Here is a 25,671-nt window from a genome sequence, read left to right as displayed (position 1 = left end):
AGAGAAATGCAATTTTATCCGCGTTGATGAAAATTAACGGATTGAACTCCAATAATGAGCTCATTTCTAAACGAAATCAAATATCCCAATAAACTTAATCTCCATTTTCACTTGTTGTAAACCACTCCAAACTCGCAAGTGATGCACGTAGCATCAACTTAATTTGCTGATACACTGGCAGCGCAAAGATTTGTACGCAACTCCCATAAGACTTAGAAGCATGCACCGTTGTGTTTTAAACTGTTTTTATGTAAAGTGGGTGTCTCTCTCAACGATTTACAGAATTTCCCCGACAGGACAGCATAACATGGTGCGTAGATGTGTTACAACTATCTTACACTGAATCCTGGAAAACGGCACAGACAACGGTAGGCTAGCGTGATACATGAAATTTGCCCTGTCTGGTATAATGTGTTACCACCGAGTGTTTATCTCTTGACAGAGTTTCAGTATTTCGCATTATTATTTTGTTTAGTTAAACAAATTCAATAAGTATATTTATTTCACATCATTTTGTTTATGTTGTTTTGTCTGAGAAATTTTGTAAAACTGTTGAGAAAGACACCTAATTCACAAACAAAAATGACAAGACTTTGTACGCAAAACCTTGTACTGCCAGCGGCCTAGCATTTGTGGCGTGGACATTGTGTTATTTTTTCTTCATTTCTTTTTAAAGGTTTCAGATACCGTTGTCTCAATATGACTTCACTTCAAAGGGAAACAAAATACATGCAGAAAAATCGCTTCTTGGAAAGCTTTATAATAAGCAAATTTTCAAAATAATTAACAATAAGGGAATCAATGTGTGGTGAAGAGGTTTTCAACTAGTAGTTGAACGAATCAATGTGTGGTGAAGAGGTTTTCAACTAGTAGTTGAACCACTACCTTTTCGGTCAAAAACATCAACACTTTTTTGTCAAAAAGTAAAATAAATGCAAAATTTTTAATTGTTCAATGATTTCTTTCAACACAACACCCCTCCAGCTATGAAATGGTAAAGCCCTCCGCCGCCCTCGGGTTAGCATTCCTTATAAGGGAATGCTGTGCGCGTCGTGCGTATCGCGTGTGGTGGCACAACTGTTTCAGCCGTTGCTCTCGACCAAAAGGAATGAAGAAACTGTCTTATCAGAACAGGTGCAAGCTCGCGTGTCACGCCCCTGTTTCAACACTTTATACTGGTCATAAACAAAGGTTTATACACACCCGTAGGAATAGCGAAACTGTCTGAGGTAGTTATGAATGGTGTTTTAACCCTGCCGGTCCCGTCTAATACCTTTGAACAATCAAATGTTTATGTAAAATGTGTCAATATTCAACATACGTTTTCTCTCAGACGGCAGATACTAAATTTGATTCATGAAAATAATCTTCAAAATGTCCACTGCGCTCTTGGTTTTGATGGTCATTACTATCACAAGAGGGCGCCACCACTCTTTCTTTGCAAGAGGGGCCTGCTGGAGTAGACTTCGGTACTATTAGTGGGGGCGAATCGGAAGACCTCGGTGAGGTTGTGGGACCGGGTTCAACGAACAGCAACACTTTATTACCGTCTGGGTCAGCAGTCTGCCACCGCTTACCACTGATGGGTATGCAGACTCTAGGTAGGAGGGGTACCAACTGACACATGTCCCCCACCTTGAATTGCAAGATGGTAGAGTCCAAGAACTGCGGTTGGAATCCTGGAGGTAGCTTCTTCAGGGCGAGCTGCACCTCGATATTCAAATCCTGGCTGCAGAACACAAGAAAATAGCAGAAGTCCTCTTTCTGAATGTGGGTGGGTCGGGACAGCAACAGGGAGTAGAAGCTGATCGTGTCCGTCCACATGTTGTCTGAGACGAAGAGCTGGAAGCGCAGTCTGTCCTTGCCGAAGTGGACCTGGCGGACAGCCCAGAGGGCCGAGTCCTCGCGGGTCTGGTGGGCGTAAAAGTCCTGGTTGTTCGTCGGGTACGGGACGTTGTTGCTGCCGACCTTCCCGCGGTGGTGTAGCTCCCACGGCTCGGACCGGAGGTACTTCTGGGCTTCTAAGATCCTCTCCATACCGAAGGCTTCCTGTAGTAGCAGCACTACGCCTAGAGTGGGTACCGTGTCTCTGTGGTCGGCCTGACTGCTGCCTGCGGGGTCCTTCGTGGCAGACTCACTGCGCTCAACGAAGTTGAAGAGCTTCAGTTTGGGTACCACAGACTCGATGAGTGGTCGAAGGGTCATCTGCAAAGGGTGTGACTGGCCAGGATCGGTGATGAAATGAAGGGTCAGGATGTGCGGATCCTTGTTCTTGTCTTGCTCTTCGTCTTCAGCTGTAGAAAGGAAAACAAACATAATAATAATTTGGGGGCTAATCATCCTTACTCGCAGCTAAGAGCTGAATTGCGAAGGACGCCGCTACACGTGTTCGAGAAGCTGGCATTCAAGTGCACCTTTGGCTGCCAGCCACATCAACCCATTATGACCACGGAGCACAGCCAGATATCGAAAGTGTTTGATTTTTTTCCCGAGGGAGGAAAACCGGATGTCTGGAAAACCCTCGTGGCACAGCAGAGAATCAATGGTGTGAGGCAAGCACTTTACCCACAAGCCAACCATGCTACCCAAACATTGTTTACTTATTTATGTATTTGGACAGGGTATATTATTGCCTTATCAGTTTTGCAACTGCTATCCCAAAGGGCCATGTGTACAAAGTTTACAAACAGTAAACAAAAACAAATTGAAAATAGTAAAATACAGTTGAGAAATAAGATATCCATGAAAAGTTCGGTAAACTTGGATCGAGCGAAGCAAAGAATGAACATCTATGAGATAGTGTTGCAGGGATTTGGGGCTGAACCTGTTTAACGAAATACAATGGGAGATCGAGACTTTGAGGCGCTAGGTGGCAGCAGACTTACCAGGTAAATTTCCATTGTTTACATAGTTCTGAGCATGCGCACATTACCGAGAACAATGTTTTTTACCTGGTATTCTGCTGCCACCAAGCGTCCTGAAAGTATCTCATTTCTAGAAACTCATTTCAATAATAAATCCTTCCTATAAACCAAGAAGGAAACCACAACCAGACCAAGCCCGCAGCATTGAGACTGAAAGGTCAAAATAGTCTGGTCCATTTGATACTTTTGTGCACAGGAGCTAGACAAGTTGGTATCCATAAATGCAAGGTCCATTTTGAGGGCGGGGAGCAGCCGTCGATTTCACCGAACTCTTCTTTGAGGATTTGGGTACTTTTTCAAAATGTCCACATATTTACATTAAACTTACAGCGTTTGAAGATAATGATAGTGGAAAGCTTCCCTTCAAATACTAACTGAGGTTCTGTAGTCTTTGAGAAATGGGTAAAACAAAGTCACAAATTCGTTTTTATTATAGCATGTAAGATCCCATTAACCAGTACCAAAAACCTAGCATAACTGGTTAATACGATTTTCTATGCTGAAACTGAGACGACAATTATTTGTTTCACTCATTTCTCAAAAACTAATAGCACCTTAGTGAGTAAAATTTCAAGGGAAGCTTTCTACTATCATATTATCTTCAAACCCTGTAAGTTTAATGTAAATCTGTGGACATTGTGCTTTGTGTTAGGAAAAAGTACACAGACCCTTTAACTTAGGATAAATCTTAGGACTTAGGACGGGTTCAGTTCCGTATCCAAATACGTAGGACGCATTGAACCCATCCTAAGTTAGGACGGGTTACTCGTCCTAACTCGAGTTGGGATTAATCTAGCGTTTTGTGAAATCGGCTGCTGGTTCCCCTCACTGATCTCTATTATACTGGGATCAGTGGTGCCCCACTGTGGGGTTCATTGAACTACGCTGTCGATAATCTGCTGCTAGGCCGTGTCTGTGGCTACGGCTTAATCGCTGCATCATCGTAATTATTGGTACTTAGGATGTCAAATAGCGACTCCCTTAGCAACAGTCGTAGCCACAGCCACAAAATGATAATTTGGACAAGACCGTAACCAACCAAGAAATGTCGCGATTTTGTTTAGAACTTTTTTTTCACATATGTTGACTAGAGAAGAGTTTAGTGCAGTAATCATACACATCGGTGTGAGATTACAAACTAATTTATATTGTTCGTTTTAAAGCTCCCTTTTAACCACCGGCACTCATTTGTTTGTTGCTTTTGGGAAATAGTTTAAAGGCAGTGGACACTATTGGTAATTACTCAAAATAATTATTAGCATTAAACCTTTCTTGGCGACGAGTAATGGGAGAGGTTGATGGTATAAAATATTTTCGAGAAAGAAGTAATTTTCCACAAATTTGATTTCTAGACCTCAGATTTAGAACTTGAGGTCTCGAAATCACCCATCTAAACGCACACAACTTCGTGTGACAAGGGTGTTTTTTTCCATTATTATCTCGCAAGTTCGATGACCGATTGAGCTCAAATTTTCACAGGTTTGTTATTTTGTGCATTATGTTGAGAAACACCAACTGTGAAGGCTAGTCTTTGACAATTACCAATAGTGTCCACTGCCTTTAAGCTCGCCGGCACTCCATTTATTAGTTGCTTTTGGGAAATAGTTTAAGCATGGAGGAATAATATTCCTCCATGGTTTAAGTAAGAAAATAATAATAATCTAGATTTGTGACTATTGTATAGAGTATAGGCCCTACTCGCTCTTGGTTCGTACGTTGTATCCATGCAGTATCAACGGATCTACACTTTCTCGACAATTCTTTTTAACTTAAACTATTTATGTGACGTCACTGTATTGATAAAGTGTATTATTCGTAGAGTCTACACTCAACTGTTCGTTACAGACAAAAGTGAATTGTTGAACTGAGAAGGCTCACTGGAACATTGTACGTTTTCACAAAAATGCTTGTGCGAAAAACGGCCTGTTTGTTTTGACTTTGTCAGTGCATGCTATACTCCCCTCGTTAGGGAGGTTAAACAACAATGAAAGGAAATCCTATTAAGAGTGGTTTAAAAAATCCACATGGAGGGAATTTGGGTTTTATAAGCTGCTTTTTCGTTCATTGTACGAAGCTTAAAATAGTTGAAGTGGAACCGGGAGTCGCCTACTACCCCGTACGATAAAATCAATATAGTTTAGATGCCTTTTTACATGAACAGAAATGCCACACTTTAATCAGTTTGTTATTCTGATAACGCTGTATTTGTGCACGATCTGTTAACTGGAGAAAGGACGAACAAGTGTAGATTCGTGAGTAGAATGTACGAGCCGAAGACGAGTGCATTCTATTCACAATCAGAGAAAGATTACCGTCATGACACTTTTTACTTATTTGGGGCATAACAACGTGTATACTTTAATACCATGACCACATTAGTTCAAAGTGAAATAATTCTGAAATGTTTTATGCTATAGAAAGCTGCTGTTCTTCTAACCGAGTTTCTTAAAAAGTTATTGCAAACGCTGGGCCTACCCTATAAAGACAATGTCTAACTATTCTTTACGCTCTGATACCAGGTTAGGCCTACTTGCAATTTTTACTCTTCGGATTGTTTTGTAAGGTCCATGTATTTTCATTGGTTTGGATTGTTGTATATTTTCCTGTTGTACAATTATTGGTATTTTTATAATTATTTTGTTATGCCCTTGTGTACATGTTATGGAATGGGCGCAATATAAATGGATATGATTTATTTATTGTTATTTACTTTTGAATTTCCCAATTGTTATGATAAAGACACTGGACACTGTTGGTAATTGTCAAGGATCAGTCTTGTCACTTGGTGTACCTCAACATATGCATAAAATAACAAACCTGTGACATTTTATGCGCAAAATTTGGTTGTCGAAGTTGTGAGATAAAATTGGAAGAGAAACACCCTTGAAGTTGTGTGCTTTCAGATGCTTGATTTCGGGACCTCAAAATCAAGTTCGTGGAAAATTACTTCTTCCTCTAAAACTACTCCACTTCAGAGGGAGCCGTTTCTCACAATGTTTTTAAAACTATCAACATCTCTCCAATTGCTTGTTACCAAGTAAGTTTTTATTCTAACAATTACTTTGAGTAATTACCAATAGTTTCCACTGCCTTTAAAATGCAAAGATACTGTACAAGTAAATTACTCAAGTGCATTAACACTTTGGAACGGACCCTCTCATGTTCAATCAATGTCTCTTTCTGTTCTTAAGATTAAACTTAAAGGCAGTGGACACTATTGGTAATTACTCAAAATATTTATTAGCATCAAACCTTACATGGTAACGAGTAATGGAGAGAGGTTGATAGTATAAACCAATGTGAGAAACGGCTCCTTCTAAAGTGAGGTAGTTTTCGAGAAAGAAGTAATTTTCCACAAATTTGATTTTGAGACCTCAAGTTTAGAATTCGAGGTCTCGAAATCAAGCATCTGAAAGCACACAACTTCGTGTGACAAGGGTGTTCTTTCTTTCATTATTATCTTGCAACTTCGATGACTAATTTTGAGCTCAAATTTTCACAGGTTTGTTGTTTTGTGTATATGTTGAGACACACCAAGTGAGAAGAATTGTCTTTGACAATTACCAACAGTGTCCACTGCCTTTAAGACTTTCTTTCGAGAATAAGCATTGGCTAATTTCCGTCTTTTTATTTGTGCACCAAGATTTATTTTTTCTTCTCAGCTGTTGCTCCATTGTGCTGTCTATAATGACTGCATCTATAGAACTTATGCATTTACACCATCTTGCCCCATCTTATGTGGGCAATAATGGGAAAGGGAGCACACCAATGCACGCACCGGCGCACATGATTGGCAAATAGGCGTTCAACCTTAGTCGAGTCGAGGGCGTAAGATATATTGTAGTGTGTTTGAACTATAGTGAAATGCATCAAGTTTTATGTGGGCGGTTTTAAAAAGAACTTATCAAATTAGTATAATATTATTATAATAACATTATTTATTTTCGACAGTCTAAAAAAGTTATCGTTTATAAAAATTGTTCATTAATTAATGAATACCAGTCGGCTCTCATTATATAGACCACTGTTGGAGGGACCACTGATCGTGACGTCAATCGAGGCAGACTTGGCCTCCAATGCGTAGAGTAAACACACTTGCAAAGTAAATGTATGGACCATGTCGTGAGTTTGTACGATGCAAAAAAATATTTTTTTGGTGTTTTTTTCGGCAATGCCGACCAGGTGTATTGCTGCTGAATGCAGAAAAACACTTTATGAAACGCACCAACTCACGACTTGGACGTACATGTACTTTGCACGTGTGTTTACTATACGCATTGCATGCAAAGTCTGAAAGTCTGCCTCAATTGACGTCACAAAAGGAGTCAGCCCCCCCCCCCCCCCAAACAACTTTATATATATTTTTTAAACATATAAATCGTGACAAACAATTATTAAAACAATTGTTTTATTGATCGTAAGCATATACTCTTATGTTTGAAAGAAAAAATAAATGTATTTCCAGGTGACTTTAAAGATGGTATATTGTCTCGTTGGAGCAAAAGAAGAACCCATGATAAGACTTCAGAGTACAAGGTTCGGTGGGCAGAGATGGGATCTATTGTTCGTAAAGAGGCAATGCCCTCAAAAAAAGCAAACGTCAGCAACGTTGGGAAAACAAGATAATTGCTACACCGGTTTTTTTATTTTCGTTGTTGTTGTTTTGACTTCTAAGCAGTTGACTGCTCAATACCGGGTTACTGACCCCTAAACACGTCATAGACGTATAATTTCGTCGTACCCCAAAACAACACAAAACCTATGGCAGGTAAGGTTGTGGATGTGCTTAATGGTCCCAGTGACGTAAAACGACAGGACATGGCAGTAAGTGTGGAACCAACCCAGCGGGGACTTGTCTCCACTCTACTTAATAATCGATACATGGGACTTAGACAAAACAATAACCCTTTGTATGAATTCATGAATGAAGAAGACTGGGATACAAAGGAGGTTTTCTTACACGGATTGAAGTACACTTTCAAAATTAGGATTAATTGTGCCCCAACTGCCTCTAAATTGCGTGTAAGGTACTGACTTATACTTTACGATTTCGACAGCTTTGTTAACTTTTAAAACTGTCGGTGAGTGACTGAAAACTACATGTAAGCCTATTTAATATTGCATTTCAACGTGTCGGTATTACATACAGCATGTAAAATGAGTAAAACAAATTTTGCCGAAATGAAAAAAAGAAGAAAGAAAAAAAGAGAGACATCGCCTTTAACATCACAATGCCACTCTTCGAGGTGAGGGCTACACAGGGTGCGTTCGTCTAGCTTCCTTGGGTCGGCTCCGGTGTGTGGTGGGTTTTTTCCAGGACGATGGTGTGCAGATAATTCCCCACGTTCGTCCTGAAAAAAGAAACCGCCACACACCGGGGTCGACCCAGGGAAGTTAAACGAACGCACCCACAGTAAACTGGTTTGGGCTCTGCCAACCCAAATCACGTGCAACCAGGAGCACGTTGCCACCTACTACAGGGCTACACCTTCCCTGGTCAGCAGCATGTAGCGCATTATCAACTTTTTACGAGGCAACCATGGTCTTGCTCAAGGACACAAGTGTCACTATCGGGGTTCGGACCCACACGCTGATGCTGAGCTAATATTGCTTAACAATTTCCTGAACTTAGCAGACAAGTCACAAAACAATTCAATTGTACCTGTCCCATAATGATTGTAGTTTGGCTGTTAACCTAATTCTGATAAGACTAATTTTATTGTGCGAAGCTTTGTGCTTATATGAGGCTCCATGAAAAAAAAGAATTGCGGCGGCCAAAACCGGAGCAGGTGTGGCGAGCAACATGTTATTTATAATCTTGGTCTATGATCTAATGAGTTTAAATAATCTTGTTCGACTTGTGGATGTTAAACTACTGAATCCTCCCTGTTGATATTGAATAACGATGTCAAAGCGTTAACTTTTGAACGGTGAATTTGAAAGAGCTGATGGGTACCAAAATGGCATACGTTCTGTTGAAATGTGCCGGGAAAAAAAACTATAATAAAAATGGCAATATTTTATGGGATTGTGCTTTTTCAGTCTGATCATTTTATCTTCATGAACACTTGAAGCCATTGGATACTAGGCCTGTTGGTAATTACTCAAAATAACTGTTAACATAAAAACGTACTTGTAAACGACCAATGGAGAGCTGTTGATAGTAAACAACTTTGTGAGAAACGGCTCCCTCTGATGTAACGTAGTTTTCGAGCAAAAAGTAACTTTTACTTTGAATTTGATTTCGAGACCTCAGAATTAGATTTTGAGGTCTCGAGATCAAGCATCTGAAAGCACACAACTTCGTGTGACAAGGGTAATTCTTCTTCCGTTATTATTTCGCAACTTTGATGACCAATTGAGCTCAAATTGGCACAGCTTTGTGCATATGTTGAGATACACTAAGTGAGAAGACTGGAATTTGACAATTACCAAAGGTGTCCAGGTTTTTTGTAACCATCTTTCCCTTTTTGTAAATAGTTTGTATGAGTTCCAAATTTCGTGGAAAGTGCGGCAACTGGTACAAAGACATTAATTTAAAATGGGCCTTCGGCAAGAGCAGCAGTTTCAAAGGTAAACGTTTTAACTGGCTGATTTCTTGTTTGTCGTACCATCATCATGAAACGACCCCGAACCGTTTGAAAACGTTGTTATTATCTTTCTCACGTCTTACACGAACACACGCGCTCAGTTTGATAGTCTTGAGAAATGGTCTAGCCCACACATCCATCAGAAGAAAAGAGAGAAGAAAAAAACATTGAAAAGGATTGTTCCACGACAACGACCATAAGTAAGGACTTCGTGATGACACCCAAAAGAACCACCCGGCTGGAGTAACATCATTAGAACACTTTTAATTGAAAGTGAATTCTTATGTGAGCAGAAAAGTTAATTGCACACGCTTCGGACTCGATCCGTCTGGATGCCCAACCATCGTATGGGGCGCCGTTTGTCAATTCAATCGATCAACCAGCAACATTTATTTCCATACATATACATCCAAATAAAAAAAATGATTCAACAGAGACTGAAACTGAATGGAGGCATAATTCTTTAAGCTTTGAACATCCGTATGGACTGTAAAAGGGGTAACCCTGTTTCAGCCCTAGGAGGAGGTGGCAACGGCCTCTGTATTTTGTTTCTTTCTAGCCCACATCTTGAAGCGGCCTTCAGGCTTGTGTGTCTGGCGACTTGTGTATAAAAAATAAAATAACCCATTAAAAGAAAAAGCTTGTAGGTTGGGTTGCCTTGTACTAAAAAAAGCAAAGATGGGAAGATGCTTAGTGTTTTTTATATAATATTTTTACCATGTTTAGTTACATTTTGTTTAACATACCGAGACTATAATTATACAATCAAAGCTTATAGTTGGTTTACAAACCATGGAACATTAAGCACTTTTACACATGGTTTTGAAACCATGAGGCATCTTGAAACATGGTTTATTAACCATGGTAATTATAGCATTTTCAAAACGTCGTTTATGCCAAAATCAATTGTCATGGTTTAAGAGGTTTTGAAGGTGCTTAAACTTCCATGGTTTATAAACCATAATTGTTTAAGCTTTGATTGTATAATTCATAAAAAGTTTACATAAACACAAGAAATTTGACATCTTATTCTAGAACAAACCATGGGATAAAAACATGTCAACAAAAAAAGCTAAACAATTAACTGACAAACGGCGCCCCATATCGATCGTATGAAAAAGTGTGTAAAAAAAAACATTGCCCTCGTAAACTTTCGGCACCAATTGTTCAGCAGTTTCATGGTGCCGCAAAATGGTTTTGCGGCATCGACAACTATTGTTCCGCTAAAAAACTACCGTTACTTACAAAGTGGTTAGGCATTGTATACGGACTTGGAATGACACCTGTGTTATTGTGTGAAGTAACCGCCTTCCAAAAGGGTTTTAAATCGATTATGTGTCTTAAATCCGTTAAATCACCTCGATTATTTAGAAAGTTATTGGGATAGGGCTTCTGGGTGTTGATTATTGTCAATTCATTTCACACCGTAAAACAAATTATTCAGCTTTTGTTGGTTTACGTTATGGGGGGGGGGGGGGGGCGGGGGAAATGGCTGTGTGTAATGTGTAAAATGCCCTAGGCTTGTGTCCAGCCCAGAAACAATTTATCCTCTTTAAGTGACTTTAATTAGGTAGCATTTCTTACACACTTCGTGATGTTCCTTTCACTACCGAAAATGTTCACAATCTTGCACAAATGCTATTCCTACCCCTACATACCGATTCTGCGAAAGCATTATTTAAGTTTCTAGGAAAAGGGTCATGAAGTTTTATGCATTGGTTATGAAATCCTAAAACATCACAATTTGCCATCCGTACTCGACGAAGTTGGAATTCGATTGTGGTAGGCAAAAAATAAAATGAAATATTAAATGTCAAATAATACAAAATAAATCACCCGAAGATAAATAGGGACACGTTTTCTTCTCACAGCAATTTCTTAGCTTTACCTGCAAATTTTCTTTTAAAATTAGTCGATCCTCGAGAAGTCTTTATAATAAATTAAACAGTGTTCCAATTTTTGAGAAATGAGGCCAATACTCTTAGGGTTTTCAATCTTAAAGATTATTAAACTAGTTTTGGTATTTAAGAGAGAACAAAAATTAACCAACTTTAGTATAAACTATGAGTATGAGTAAGTAGGATGTTTTTATAAATGAAGTATCTGGTCATTGTTAACTTTTTGTCGTATAGTTAATTTGCATCGCATGCCACCTGATATATATTGAGAAAATACATTAGTTGTAGAAAACTTCTTGGTCTGAGGTTTCGGTTGTATAGCAGTATTTTCAATTAGAGTTCGGGTACCTTTTGTAAATCAAGCTTTTGCCCATGACATGAATCCATACTCATTGTAAATGACGATGTTGTGTATAACATAATTTACCTGCAGAAGTTGAGCGTCATTATCACACAAAAAATGTTTCAGTAGAGCCACGTCAATCCTTTGTTGATAAAATTAAATGTCTCATAACACAACAATTATTTTCGTGAAGCTGTTTACTAATTTTTCAAAAACTACAGCACAGGCACCTAGTATTACATTAGGAAGCTTTCTACCATCAGTATGTACAAACTGTGTAAGTTTAGTGTAAATCTGTGGACTTTTTTGTTTTGTTTCGTACAAACTGCACCCTAAACCCTTTAAAGTGGAGACTACAAAGTATGTTATCATTAACACTACGTGCTAGAGAAACATAAACCGATACATCGTCATATGTTTGTAATATCAAAAGGTAAGATGTCAGCCTTTTGCAACACAACATTAATTGGTGGTGAGTTATTTTCGGGATCAAAGAGTAGAGGTAATGTTATTGTTAACAATGTGCTTGTTAACATAGTGTTAGTTGGTAGGTCGCTGCACTATACTGTTAAGGGTCGTAGGTTCGAATCCCACCCAAGTATTAAGCATTTAACTTGTTTTTCACAGAACTCGCGAAAGCAGAGTATACAGCAGGACCAGCGCATATACACTTACCGGTGTATATGGGTGAAACAAAAATAAACATTTTTTATCCCCGAACATCTTTAACATCTTTTTTAACAGAAATATTGTTTTAATTATTTACTACTTACCGCAACTGCCGCTTTCTCGTAGTAGAGACAGCACCGACACGGACGGTATGAGGAACGGATCACCAGCTCCGGCCCAAGATGATCTCCGGCCACCCTTCTTCGCAAGCTTGGAGCGAATCTCAGCTCTGTCTCCGGGAGACAGGGGGCCTTTCTCCTCGGTAGGGTGCGAGATGGAGATGGACGATCGACGAGACTGCATCCTGACACCCAGCAGGTTGTTGTTAATGGTGGTGGGTAGGATAGGGAGTATTTTACCGCGGGAGCCTCGCCTCTTGCGTCGGTCGGTCATGATTCTGTCTGGGTGGGCAGTGCTATCATCGGACTCATCCGTCACTTTGGATGTTGACCTGCTATAAGATGGCCGACGAGTAGAGGCGAGCTCATCACTAGAGCTTGTTATGTCCGGCTTTGACGATCTACGGGTGGATAGTCTTCGTTCTTGGCTTGGTCTGTGGGAGCGGTTGTGCTGAGGTTGTGGGGATGAAGACCGGCGTTCACTTGACCTCTCTGGCTTCAAGGAATGTGAAGATGGGGAGCGTGATCTTCCTTGATGACGCTTGCCTTCATGTACTTCTAGATTTTTATATCCGGTTCTAGTCTTTTGAGAATTATTTGCAGGTTCTGTTGCATGGGAATTGTCACATTGAATGTTGTATGAATGCCGTCCAGGTCTTGGAGACTGTGAGCGTAATTGGGAGCGGGCATTGTTATTAGCAGCAAACCCAATGTGATCATCATCCGCCATTGGTGTCGACCTAGAAGGGCCGGGTGATCTCGATCGTTCTTGGTGAGAGTGGGTCATCAGAGAAACTGAAGAGGATGTAGATAGGTTTCTTGGGGATGGGGAACGAGACCGATTTGATAAGATCTGCTCGATCTCATCTCTCGGTGACAGTGGCCTGTTTCGACACGGAGACCTGTGTCGACACGGGGACCTGTGTCGACACGGGGACCTTGGTCTCGGTGACATCGGTGTTGGTGACAGATTGTCCCCTGGGCTATATCTACGGCTACTACCCGTAGGTGAAGCACCTCGATGCTCTGGGGCAGTTTCCTCCTGAGATACCGTGCGAAAGTCTCGGTGAAAATTAGGCGATTCGGCCCGAGGTGTGACAACCCTGAACGGGGACGTGGACCGGGTAGCGGGTCCGCCTCTCCTGGTCGGACCCCGGTAACTTTGAGCCGTCTGTGCCTGCAATGTCTTGTGTGTAGACCGACCTGCATCACCATCGGCAGACATCTGTTTAATCAAGGATTTCCTTGTGTTGATGTTTGATATCGCTAGTTTCAAATCCGCTGTCCGGGTTGGATCACCATTTTGGATGGTTAGGCCCGACGCCGAGCCACGGCGATGTGATAGGAGCATCCTGGTCATTTGGTCCGGTGTGGTAGCGGCCAGCGAGTGTCTACGCCTTCTTGCTTGGACGATGTTACTGATGTTCACTTCCGGGAGAGCAAAGCGAGCTATCTCGGCATCCGAGCCGTCGTCTGAGGTTGAGGTGTCGTCGCTGGCCGTAATGCTCACCGACGGCGTACGGAGTCTCTTAATTAAGGCGGGATTATAAACAACAGTCTGTGCAACTCCAGTGTTTAAAGTGTTTCTCTGAGCGACATCCGTTTTGATAGTGGGACTTGGTTTGGGCATGTGTTTGTTGTGGTACATACTGTCTGAATCCTCCCCGCTGACCTCGGCGATAGACGGTATGTTACACTTGATCATCGACACCGGAGTCTCCTTCAAAGCCAACGGTCGTTGGGGAGACGATATTGCCGGTCTGATCTCCAATGGTGTCTGGTATTTGTTGTCGTTCTCTGGCACTTTAGGATCATCCTCGACTGAGAGAACGCTGAAAATATCCTCCAAATTGTCACTGCTGCTGTTTAAATCGCCGATTTCCTCATAGGCCGAATCACAGTCGCTGAACTTTATCGCCGGTGCACTCCCGGGCCTCGGCACTATCTCCTTCATGGGCTCATCATCGTCGCCACCGTGTAATCGCTTGTCTGACCCCCGGTGAAAAGGGCTTGAACGACCCACGGATGACACAGGAAAGGCGGTCCCCAAGCATTCACGGAGATCTGGAGTGCTACTTGATAGCATTGTGATTGCGTCTCAAGGCAAAGTGGTCTCTCCAATGCAATGTGTTGCTGGCGACTAAATACGCTTCGCTCTGTTAGTGAAGAAACACTAAAGCCAGATAAAACCAATCAACCGTGATTAAAAAATGTACGTGCCGTCATTTCTTTTCTTCGATTATCTTCAGACAACATGTAGTTTATTTCTGGGCGCCCGGCTAGCTGTTTTCAAAGTGAATTGCGGAACCGGGTCCAATCCATAGAAAGTCACTGCTATATTTAGACTATTTCTCATTGGTGGTGGGTTGTGAATTTTTGTCTTTGCTTCCCACTCAAAGATTGTGGATGGTTCCTTCTTGAGCATTGAGATGGGCCTAAACCAAGGGGGGTATTTACAAATGCCATCCCAACTCGATCGATCGGGTTTACCGTTATCTGCAAGAAGTCAGAGCCCCATTCTCTGCCGTACAAAGGACTTAATAGACGGCCAATCGAACACGACCCTAAGACGGTAAGCCCATCATACACAATCAATACAAAATGGACCGCCTTAGAATGCCCTCACTGGCTTTCATGTCTCTAGGGTCAGTGTAAGTTCTCCCACATCTGCATAGCCTTACAATTCAATTCAATTCAGTTTATTGGTCCAACCATGGAGGAACATTTCCTTACATACCATGCAATACACAATATAATTACACACACATAACAAAATATACTGAATAAAAATTCGACCAATTTAATGTAACTATCGTCTGGGCTGATCATTGAGGAGAAGGACAGCGTGTGGTATGAAGGTTTTCAACGGCAGTTTAAGAACTCGTTGCTATCCTTTTATTCCCTTACTTGTAATTGTCTTGCCCTTGTTTCTTCTTCGATGTTTATTTGTTTGTTTGTTTGTTTGTTTGTTTGTTTGTTGTTTGTTTATTTGTTTGTTTGTTTGTTTGTTTGTTTGTTTGTTTGTTTGTTTGTTTTCTTGTCTGTATAAAGGCTGTTGTCTACAAGCCACGGCTTATCTAACAGCCTCATGCTCTCGCTCCTGTCTTGTACATAGTTAATTCCTAGTTATTAATTTATTATTTGCTTTTAGATTATATTATTTTTTTTTATATAATTAATACACTTTAGATTTGTTAAATTTCTATGTACTGTTTAATTCTCACAATTTTTTTTTCAACAAGAGTATGGAATAAACGTTTATTGAACTGAACTGAACTATTTACAATCTCGACTAAACATAAAGCAAGAGACAATTTCACCAGAAATAAAGATGGGTGTAAAGGCAGGTTTTATACACTTATGGTAATCGTTGAGGACCAGTGCCCTCCTTGGAGTCCCCAGACATTATGCATAAAACAACAAAACTATGATACATTGGGCTTACTGGCAGTGGACACTATTGGTAATTGTCAAAGATTAGCCATTCAAAGTTGGTGTATCTCAACATATGCATACAATAACAAACCTGTGAAAATTTGAGTTCAATCGGTCATCGAACTTGCGAGATAATAGTGAGAGAAAAAACACCCCTGTCACACGAAGTTGTGTGCGTTTAGATGGTTAATTTCGAGACCTCAAGTTCTAAATCTGAGGTCTCGAAATCAAATTCGTGGAAAATTGCTTCTTTCTCGAAAACTATGGCACTTCAGAGGGAGCCGTTTCTCACAACGTTTTATACCATCAACCTGTCCCCATTACTCGTCACCAAGAAAGGTTTTATGCTAATAATTATTTTGAGTAATTACCAATAGTGTCCACTGCCTTTAAAATGCAACAAAATAACACAAGGAACGACAGAAGCATTTTTTTCATAGAATTGTGGGATATTCAGATGCCTGAGAGAGGCTTTATGTGTGAAGCCTTATATTACTCATAATGCAGGTGTGCATATTCACGGCTCTTGTTATCAATTGTAATAACAAAATCGTAAAATGTCTCTCCTGATATTACATTAAAAGCTACATTCAAATCATCAACATCCAAATAATTCTCTCACAACAGAAAACTGGAAGGGTTACCAGCGTACACATTTCCAACAAACATGTCAGTGTGATAAAGAAATCCATTTTGGGAGCTTCTTCATAATCAGATAACACAAACCAGTCATTGATTATGACGAGTAACTCTTGATTAATGAGCCATTTCACCTTCAGAAGACAATGACATACAACCCCTTTAGCTGTTTAGAGGCCGGAAAAGTAGGCTGGTCTTCTAGTATTTAGACCTTTAACGTGCTGCCTCCATCTTGGTCATGTTCCTTGTATCGAGTAACAATAATGAATGCTATTCATAATTTTGCAAATAGGATCCAGACTATTTTGTTCTTCTAGCCTCGGTTTGGTAACATTGATATATCATATGGGAGAAATTCAAGATGGCTGCACCGCTATAAAGGTCGTTTAATAGAAGAGTATGCTACACACTATTACAACAGCAAAATGTACGTGACGACGTGAATAATATTATGTTATGCAAATTGCCCAACTACCAGTAAACCTCCAAGGCAGTACTTAAACAGAATCAATAGCAACATAGTCCCGTGGTGGATTTCACAAAGAGTTAAGACTGTCTCGTCCTAACTTTATAGGAGTCCTAATTTAGGACTAGCCTTAAGTTTTTAATAACCCATACAGAGTCATGTGCTAATGACATAACCGATTATAGCTATTAGTTAAGAGGCATATAAATGAAGGGCACCCGCTAACAATACAACAGCAAATTATTAGGGATTGCGCACTATAATACGCACTAGCACTACAGACGCGGCATGGTCCGTCGGTTATTTTGAAAATGTGTTTTTCGGTACGGAGCTCCAGACAGGCAGCAATGCCTATAACCTAAGTAAGAGCCGGGGATTCGTAGTGCCTACATAAGACAGTTTCCAAATTAGCAGCTGCGATTATGTGAACATTTAACTAAAACACAATGTGCTCATGTAAATTAATAAACACTCTATAAACTCGCAAAGCACCAATTCACGTGGACAGGGTGTGTCAGTGTTCGTTTGCAAGTCGGGTAGAAATCGGGGTACTCGTTGTTTTAGGATTTGGTATTCTGATCATGGTCTCTTAGCGGAACTCTGTGGCTTGCTCACGGCTTCGTAGTCGGTGTTAGTGCTGCCATCTGGCCGAGCGTAGTCATACTCAGGGCTGTCTGTCTCGACTTCAACTGGTTGGTAGTAGGTATCTTGTGTGGTAGTTGTAGCCGTAGTAGGTTCCATATAGACTTTGTTCTTGTCCTCCGTTGGTTGCAGCTCCATGTAGGGATCAGCCTTGGGGACTTGAGATGCCTCAGTCTTTCTTAGACTATTTATGAGACGTCTCATTTTGAAGATTTGAAACAAACCAAGAATGATGACGATGATGGATACAATGAGGGTAACTACAAAAGCTACAATCCATGGGTTAGAAGGAGGGGGCTGGTTGGTGCTGGGTGGGGTTAGGGTTGTCTCTGGACCGATTGATGTTATTTCATTAGTCGCATCTTCCGATTTTGTCACACTGATTGGTCCAATGATACACGAATGTCTTCCATCTGCACCACTCCCTTGTAGCACAGAGCAGTTAAATGCAACCCCACCATCAGCAACAGTTGCAGTAAGACGCAATGATAACGTATTTGAACCATCGACACTTGATGATGTCCAGGGATAGTAACTGGGATCAGTCAGTGGATGGGCTGTTATATTTGCAGGGTTATCAGCCTTAGATAGACATCTCAGTGGTAGCTCTGTACCGGTGTCTACTGTGATGGGTCCAGAAGGGGAACATACAGGATACGATGGAGCTGACAGGATTACGCTGGATGTAGCTATGATGGTGCTTCCTCCACTTGGGATAGGGTGGTTGACGTTACAAACATATTTACCATAATCGTCAATCTGCAGATTAGTAATCGTGAAGTCTTGAACAACCATTCCACTTTGTGGATATGTTGTATTGAACATAAACCGTATGTTGGTCGTTAGTGTAGTACTATTCCACCTCAAGGTGTAAAAGGGGTGAGTATTACTCCACTCCACGATGTGATCCGACTCAAGGTTTGTAGCGGTACACCTCATATCAACCCGCCCACCCTCCTTACGATCGGCCTTTGGTGTTAAGATCACCGCATATACTGATGGTTGAGCAGTGACAACCATCAGGAGTCCGCCTGCATCAAGTGAACACCAAACACACACCAGCAACACAAACATAGACATCCTTCCATCCATTTGTTAACTTTTTTGAAATAGAAATACCAAAAGATGTTTCCTATCGAGATTCAACAGGTACAAAATGGTGCTGTTTTTTTGTCAGCGTTTATGCTATAGCATATATTGTACATGCATGTTGACATTTCCTTATAATTCTGTGCACAGATCACACATCAAAGAGCCTCAACAATAAATTAATACAACTCATGTTTACAAAAGGAACGAAACTACTCCGTCTGTACTAAAGCATTTACAGGGCTAACATTTTTTTTTAAGTTCAAAATGTCAAGCTCATGTCACCAGTAAGTTGCACTGCAAACGCGGGAGTTAAATGGAGCAGAACGGGAAATAACAATCATATCGAAAACCATGGCATCCGAACATAACTTTTCATGGTTTTAGTGTGGCATGTTTAATAATGTGCAACACAGGCAGACATTTAAAAAAGCACCAATTTCATAATTGTAACATCAAACAATTATTTGTCAGACAATTAACTACAACTGATTGGAATTCTACAATTTCTCAAAACAATGTGAATGACACGTATAATAATTTCTTAGACCAAATACTTTTAGGATGAAAAACTTCCCTCTAAAAGAAGTTAAATGCAGATATAATAAAAATGCATAAATACCCGCGACAGTTTAACCATTCTGATTGGTCGAGAGGGCATCACGTGAGGTGTTTGAATGGATGATATAAACACAGTTAAAAGGTGAGGGAGCCCAGACAGAAATTTGAAAATTTCTTGATTTGTTTTACAGATCATTTCCAACGTTATTGTTTAATAAGAAAAGAGCATTTATTGCACGGCTCTGGCCTTGATCACACGGTCACGACCCTGCCGGTTTTAAACGGACGTTTAAGACCGAGTTACTACTCTGTTATTCCCCTATTAATAAGTTACCATGGTTCTCCGCTAGTATTTATAATTCAATCGGGAGAGACCTCTTTATAAAAAGTTCCTTAGAAATCCAACCATGCAAAACATATGTGACCCGGGTTTATATAAGGCGAGGAAAACGGCTTCTACGTTTAGTCCAAAGTTTCTTTATTTGTAAAACTGTAATGGAGAGGAATAAAAAGAGATATGTTTACATGATATGAGTCCTCTACTGTGTGTATATCATATTTACAAGTAACATTTTAAAGGAAAACAATATTTAAGCAATTCGGCGTTTCCCGCCATTAGCTAATACAGGAAAACAACATTTTAAACAGTTCGGCGTCTCCCGTCATTTGTACAGTATATCCGATCGGCCAATAGTTTTGGGCCGCACCTTAATTGCAGAATCAATCTAGAATACGTGTTTTATAAAAAAACAAAAAAGCTTCAAGATAATTGATTTAAAGATAACAAAAGTTTAAATTCAGTTGTCAAAACTAGGCAAATCCTGAGTGCAGTTTATTTGGTCGTAGAGATGAGACTGGTAGCCATGAACGGTCACGCGTGTGAATTCGCCTCTATCATACCACGCGTGCATTGAGGCCATGCTATGCTATGGGCCCAATTTCATAGAGCTGCTTAAGCACAAAATTTTGCTTAAGCAAAAAAGTCCTTGCTTAGTAAAATCAGATTACCGGCCAAGAATCCACTCAATTGTTATTCTGAAGTAAACAACAGCTAAATACCAGTCACAGGCAATGTATATGGCTTGAAATTTTTAGCCAGTAACGTGTGTAAAATAAGCGAGCTATTTTTGTGCTTAAGCACATTTTTTGCTTAAGCAGCTCTATGCAATTTGCCCGTGCTGATATTGACGACCCACCGTGGTAACTTCTGTATGCTTTTTTTGACGCTGTTGTGACAGCGAGATGGCAAGCAAGCTGTGAATGTGCGTCGCGAAAATATTTTGGATTAAGACAAAAATAATAATAATTATAATTATATGCTTCATGATCTAATAACATCTAAAACCGAATGGACAACATTATGGGAGATAACCATTGTTTAATGATATATCTTTAATGGAGATAATTAAACAATAAATCATCATCTAAATTTTGGATTGTCACAGCAAAGGGCCCAATAAATGAAAAATAAAATAAATAAATAACATTTTGTGGACGACTTTGACTGCAGTACTTACCGTTAACATTTCTAAAAAAATTGGGCTCTCGCGTAATTCATTCCAAGATTTCCCCTAAGTCAAACTATTTGTTTTCTTGATTGAGCCGACATTCATTTTTAATAAAAATGAGATCAAGAAAAACATACACAGAATGAATAATCACAGAGATAATGAACCTTTTTTACGCGCCGTTAAAGCCGTACAATAACTTCAACTTTTGCTGTTTTTACTTAATATCCTTTTAAAAGGCAGTGGACACTATTGGTAATTATCAAAGACTATGTATATTTGGTTTGCGGTAACACCATGTGTGTGTCTACTTGCCAGGTAGAGTTGTTCTTAGGGTACTGTCTTGCTTTATTCTACTGCCGCGGAGTAGATAAAGGGAGGTTCGGGAGACTTCTCAGTTCTGAAAAGAACTGTCCTGCTTTTTAACTATTACCAGTACAGTTAATTACGATCATATAAGCTAAAGTAGTAGTCCAGTCTATTTTCTATACCATCCGCCCTGGTAATAGTTGAAAAGCGGGACAGCACACGAGCGCTGCAAACGAGGGTCCCGTGCGATTTGATAACATCGATGTTATGAAATCGCAAATCCACGTCGTGTGAATGCTATCTATGTTACGAAATTACCTGGGTCCCGTGTTGTTCATAACACAGATCGAGACCTCCTCCAAAAAATCGCATCGATGTTAAATCACGGGGAGCCATCGTCTGAACCGAATGCCTGCGATCGTAACGAGGGACCGCTGCGTCGACACGTGAAGAACTATGGAGGAAGAAATGGGCGAACTATAGCATGCATATACGGTACATGTACATGTACATACATGAACATGTATATCTGCTCAACGCTGGACTACGATCCGTTTGGCTGGTGGGTTTTGTTGCCGGATGCTAGACCAGCCCAAACCTTGAAGCAAAAACATCGTTCAATCGGAAGCAGAATACGTCATTTGGCAAAGCTTTTCGATGTTTTAATTCACCATTTGTTATGTCTCATCAATAATTCCATCTCTAAACAACATTTTCATTCAACAATGTAGCGTTTTTAACATCCAAAAATCTATTTGAATCGTGGAATTTTGTGTTTTTCTTCGACTCGAACACGACTCGACGATGCTGGATCGCTGCATTTCAAGACAAGCTCAAACCTTGAAGCAAAAACATCGTTCAATCGCAAGCAGAATACGTCCTTTGGCTATTTAAAGCGTTTCGATGTTTTAATTCATTATTTGGTATGTCTCATCAATAATTTCATATCTAAAAAGCATTTTTATTCAACAATGTAGCATTTTTAACGTCCAACAAGCAATTTGAATCGTGTAATTTTGTGTTTTTCTTTTTTTGGCTTCGAAAACGTAACCCCCTTCCCGCCGGCCGCCGGGATGAGAGTTACGTTATCGCAAATGTTTTTAAAATATTCTACATTTTATGTGACTCAATTGATTTCAATGAAATTGATTTATTTTATTCCTTTTAACTGCAAGGTTTTTGTTTTATAGACTTTTGTCCATGCAGTAGGCCTACCCAAACGAGGGACGTATGTTTACATGTGTGTGTGTGTGTGTGTGTCGTGTGAATGCTCGCTAAAAAATCGCACGCGGTAAAGGTGACAGACGGCTGGCGCCCTTAACCAGGGACCCGCGTTTGCAGCGCTCGTGTGAAAGGGGCTTTAAGTCTCCCGAACCTCCGTTTAGCTACTCCGCGGTAAGAACAACTCTACCCGGCAAGTAGATACACACATGGTGTTACCGCAAACCAAATATACATTGATACCTCACCATGCAATGCCTCAAATCCTATATCAAAGACTAGCCTTTACAGTTGGTGTATCTCAACATATGCATAAAATAACAGACCTGTGAAAATTTGAGCTCAATCGGTCATCGAAGTTGCGAGATAATAATGAGAGGAAAATCACCCTTGTCACACGAAGTTGGTTGCGTTTAGATGGTTGATTTCGAGACCTCGAATTCTAAAACTGAGGTCTCGAAACCAAATTCGTGGAAAATTACTTCTTTCTCGAAAACTATGGCACTTCAGAGGGAGCCGTTTCTCACCATGTTTTATACCATCAACCTCTCCCCATTACTCGTCACCGAGAAATTGGTTTATTTAAAAAAAAAAAATGCCATCGCTGCATACCGCTGAATTGCGGCATAATTTACAATAATTAAAAAATATTACATTAGTTATTAAAAAGCTTTACAATAGAAAATACATAGTGAACATTTGATTACAAAAAAAAAGCAAAAAAGCAAAAAAAAAATCACAAAAGTAATGGCCTGCCAGATAGTTATGTACAAACAGGTTCACTAGGTTTTATGCTGATAATTATTTTGAGTAATTACCAATAGTGTCCACTGCCTTTTAGAGAGTTTTTCATGAGCATTAAAAAAGAAAAAAAAAAGTATGTTGCATTGAGTGAGTAGTGAATAAAAGAAAAATGCATATAGGAATAAAACCAGCAGAACAAGGTCCACCATGTTGCGCGGTCAAAACATCAGGTTCTACAAAATATTATTGTTCTGTCATGCAATTATACTCTCCCAATGTATTAAAAAGAGTAAAAAGCTTTTGTTTTGTCCGCCATACCACTCTTGCTAAGAGCCATGTGGAGGACAACCCTTTTTAGAGTGAAAGACAGGTACATTCAACTCGATTTGGAGTGAAGGTCAGTGAAGGTCAGTCCAATTTCACTCAAAAAGAGGGACACAGATTGACTTTCACTCTGAAAAGAGCGAAACTGACACCACTCGGGTAAAGAGTGTGATTTCACGTAGTACACAAACAATAACAATTGTAGGGAAAGCTGTTTATGTGAATCAATATTATGCCCTTTCTACTTTAAAAGTATCTTTAATATGGCAACGTCTATAACCCACCTCGTTCAATTAAAGCCCAAAGGCGCCCAATCCGAAGGCAAGAGTACCCCTAACTCTCCCTTTACCAAAATTTTCTGTAAACGAAGAGAAACCATGGTCCTTAATTTCGTTATTGGCCAAACTATTACCGGTAACTAACCTCCGTTCATAGTGGGGCTTAAAAGCGTTCCTGAAACCATCCCAACTCACTCAGAGTATAGGGTTTAATAACGGCTGAATAATTCAATAACAACAACCCACCAAATTTATTTCTTTGCACTACTCCCCCCCCCCCCCCCCCCGCCCGAGGAGATTGTGTAGATATGTCACTATACAAGGTCTTCTTTTTTGTAAAGAATGACCAAGTGACAGACAGAACCTATTATTATGCCTCCCCCTTGGCATGGTAAAGAATGGGGGAACGATCGCTTTTAAGTGTCGCTGGGAACAAAATCGAAGACGGGGTTCTGAAGGTACGTCGTTTATTCAAACAAAATGTCTGTTTGTATTATGTTGCTGTTATTTGGAAGGTCTAATTTTTCCAATAACGACATATAGGCGAGCAAATAATGTTTTTGATCCCGTGCGCCAAGAGGGGGGGGGGGGGGGAGGGTAGGGGAGTGAAGAGGCTTATAAAACGTAAGGCGGGGTCCAGGATCCTTCCGGACCTAATTAAGGACCCCTGGTGGGGTCATGGGACGAAGTCTTGTGTTGAGGGGAGAACCCCCTCGAAACTTTTGATGATTGCGGAAAAGTTGTTTCATTCCGTGACTACAAGGGCCCTTAACGTGGGTTTGTACATGTGTACACGGTTGTGGCTGGAATAACAATATGTACTTACATGTACTTTATTATGTGTATATATTTGGGCAAATGTGGTTGATTGTAATTACGCTTGCCATTTATTCCATTACACATGTACAATTTTCTCATAGATGAACCCTTTTCCGGTGGACAACGTGCCACAAGAAGAAAGAGGCATCAATTGGCACCTAGCAATAGCTGTGCAACAACAACAACAACAAACAGCAACAGCAACAGCAACGGCAACGGCAACGGCAACGGCAACGGCAACGGCAACGGCAACGGCAACGGCAACGGCAACGGCAACGGCAACGGCAACGGCAACGGCAATGGAATAACAATATGTACTTACATGTACTTTATTATGTGTATATATTTGGGCAAATGTGGTTGATTGTAATTACGCTTGCCATTTATTCCATTACACATGTACAATTTTCTCATAGATGAACCCTTTTCCGGTGGACAACGTGCCACAAGAAGAAAGAGGCATCAATTGGCACCTAGCAATAGCTGTGCAACAACAACAACAACAACAACAACAACAACAACAACAACAACAACAACAACAACAACAACAACAACAACAACAACAACAACAAACAGCAACGGCAACGGCAACGGCAACGGCAACGGCAACGGCAACGGCAACGGCAACGGCAACGGCAACGGCAACGGCAACGGCAACGGCAACGGCAACGGCAACGGCAACGGCAACGGCAACGGCAACGGCAACGGCAACGGCAACGGCAACAGCAACAACAACAACAACAACGACAACCCAATTCCTATTCCAGAGAGGAGCTCCAAAACCAGCAGGGTGTCCCATTGTCTGATAAGGTCAGACCAATCGTTTTATAGGGAAGGGATGACGCTGTCGTAAATAACTTACACAAGAGGACATCAAACGATATCATGTTTGTTAGCAGCTTAAGTCTCAACCAATAATGTACCAGTAAACTGAAACGAAGAGCAAAGAGAAATTTTTACATAAAAATGGCTTCAAAAAGAACGAAAAAGTCACAAAACACGGCAAATTTTCCCGTTTGGAATGTCGGCAGCAGTCCCCAATATTCAAATGGATAGATTATTTCATATTCTACCCGGAAATGATGAAAGCGAG

General features: G+C 40.5%; 2 protein-coding genes across 2 annotated transcripts; both read right to left on the bottom strand.

The window, feature by feature from the left end:
- Window positions 1–860: 860 nt before the first annotated feature.
- On the bottom strand, window positions 861–14,942 carry LOC139941154 (uncharacterized). Its single transcript, XM_071937607.1, has 2 exons — window positions 12,529–14,942; window positions 861–2,294 (listed from the first exon to the last, which is right to left on the bottom strand). Exons 1-2 carry the CDS (start codon window positions 14,627–14,629, stop codon window positions 1,330–1,332), a joined length of 3,066 nt encoding a protein of 1,021 aa, XP_071793708.1. The 5' UTR covers window positions 14,630–14,942; the 3' UTR covers window positions 861–1,329.
- A 460-nt stretch (window positions 14,943–15,402) lies between these two features.
- On the bottom strand, window positions 15,403–18,918 carry LOC139940740 (uncharacterized). Its single transcript, XM_071937108.1, has one exon. It carries the CDS (start codon window positions 18,815–18,817, stop codon window positions 17,663–17,665), a length of 1,155 nt encoding a protein of 384 aa, XP_071793209.1. The 5' UTR covers window positions 18,818–18,918; the 3' UTR covers window positions 15,403–17,662.
- Between the last annotated feature and the right edge of the window lie 6,753 nt (window positions 18,919–25,671).

This window comes from Asterias amurensis, chromosome 8, assembly GCF_032118995.1.
Source record: "Asterias amurensis chromosome 8, ASM3211899v1".
Lineage (NCBI taxonomy): Eukaryota > Metazoa > Echinodermata > Asteroidea > Forcipulatida > Asteriidae > Asterias > Asterias amurensis.
This window is presented reverse-complemented; position numbering and strand designations above follow the sequence as displayed.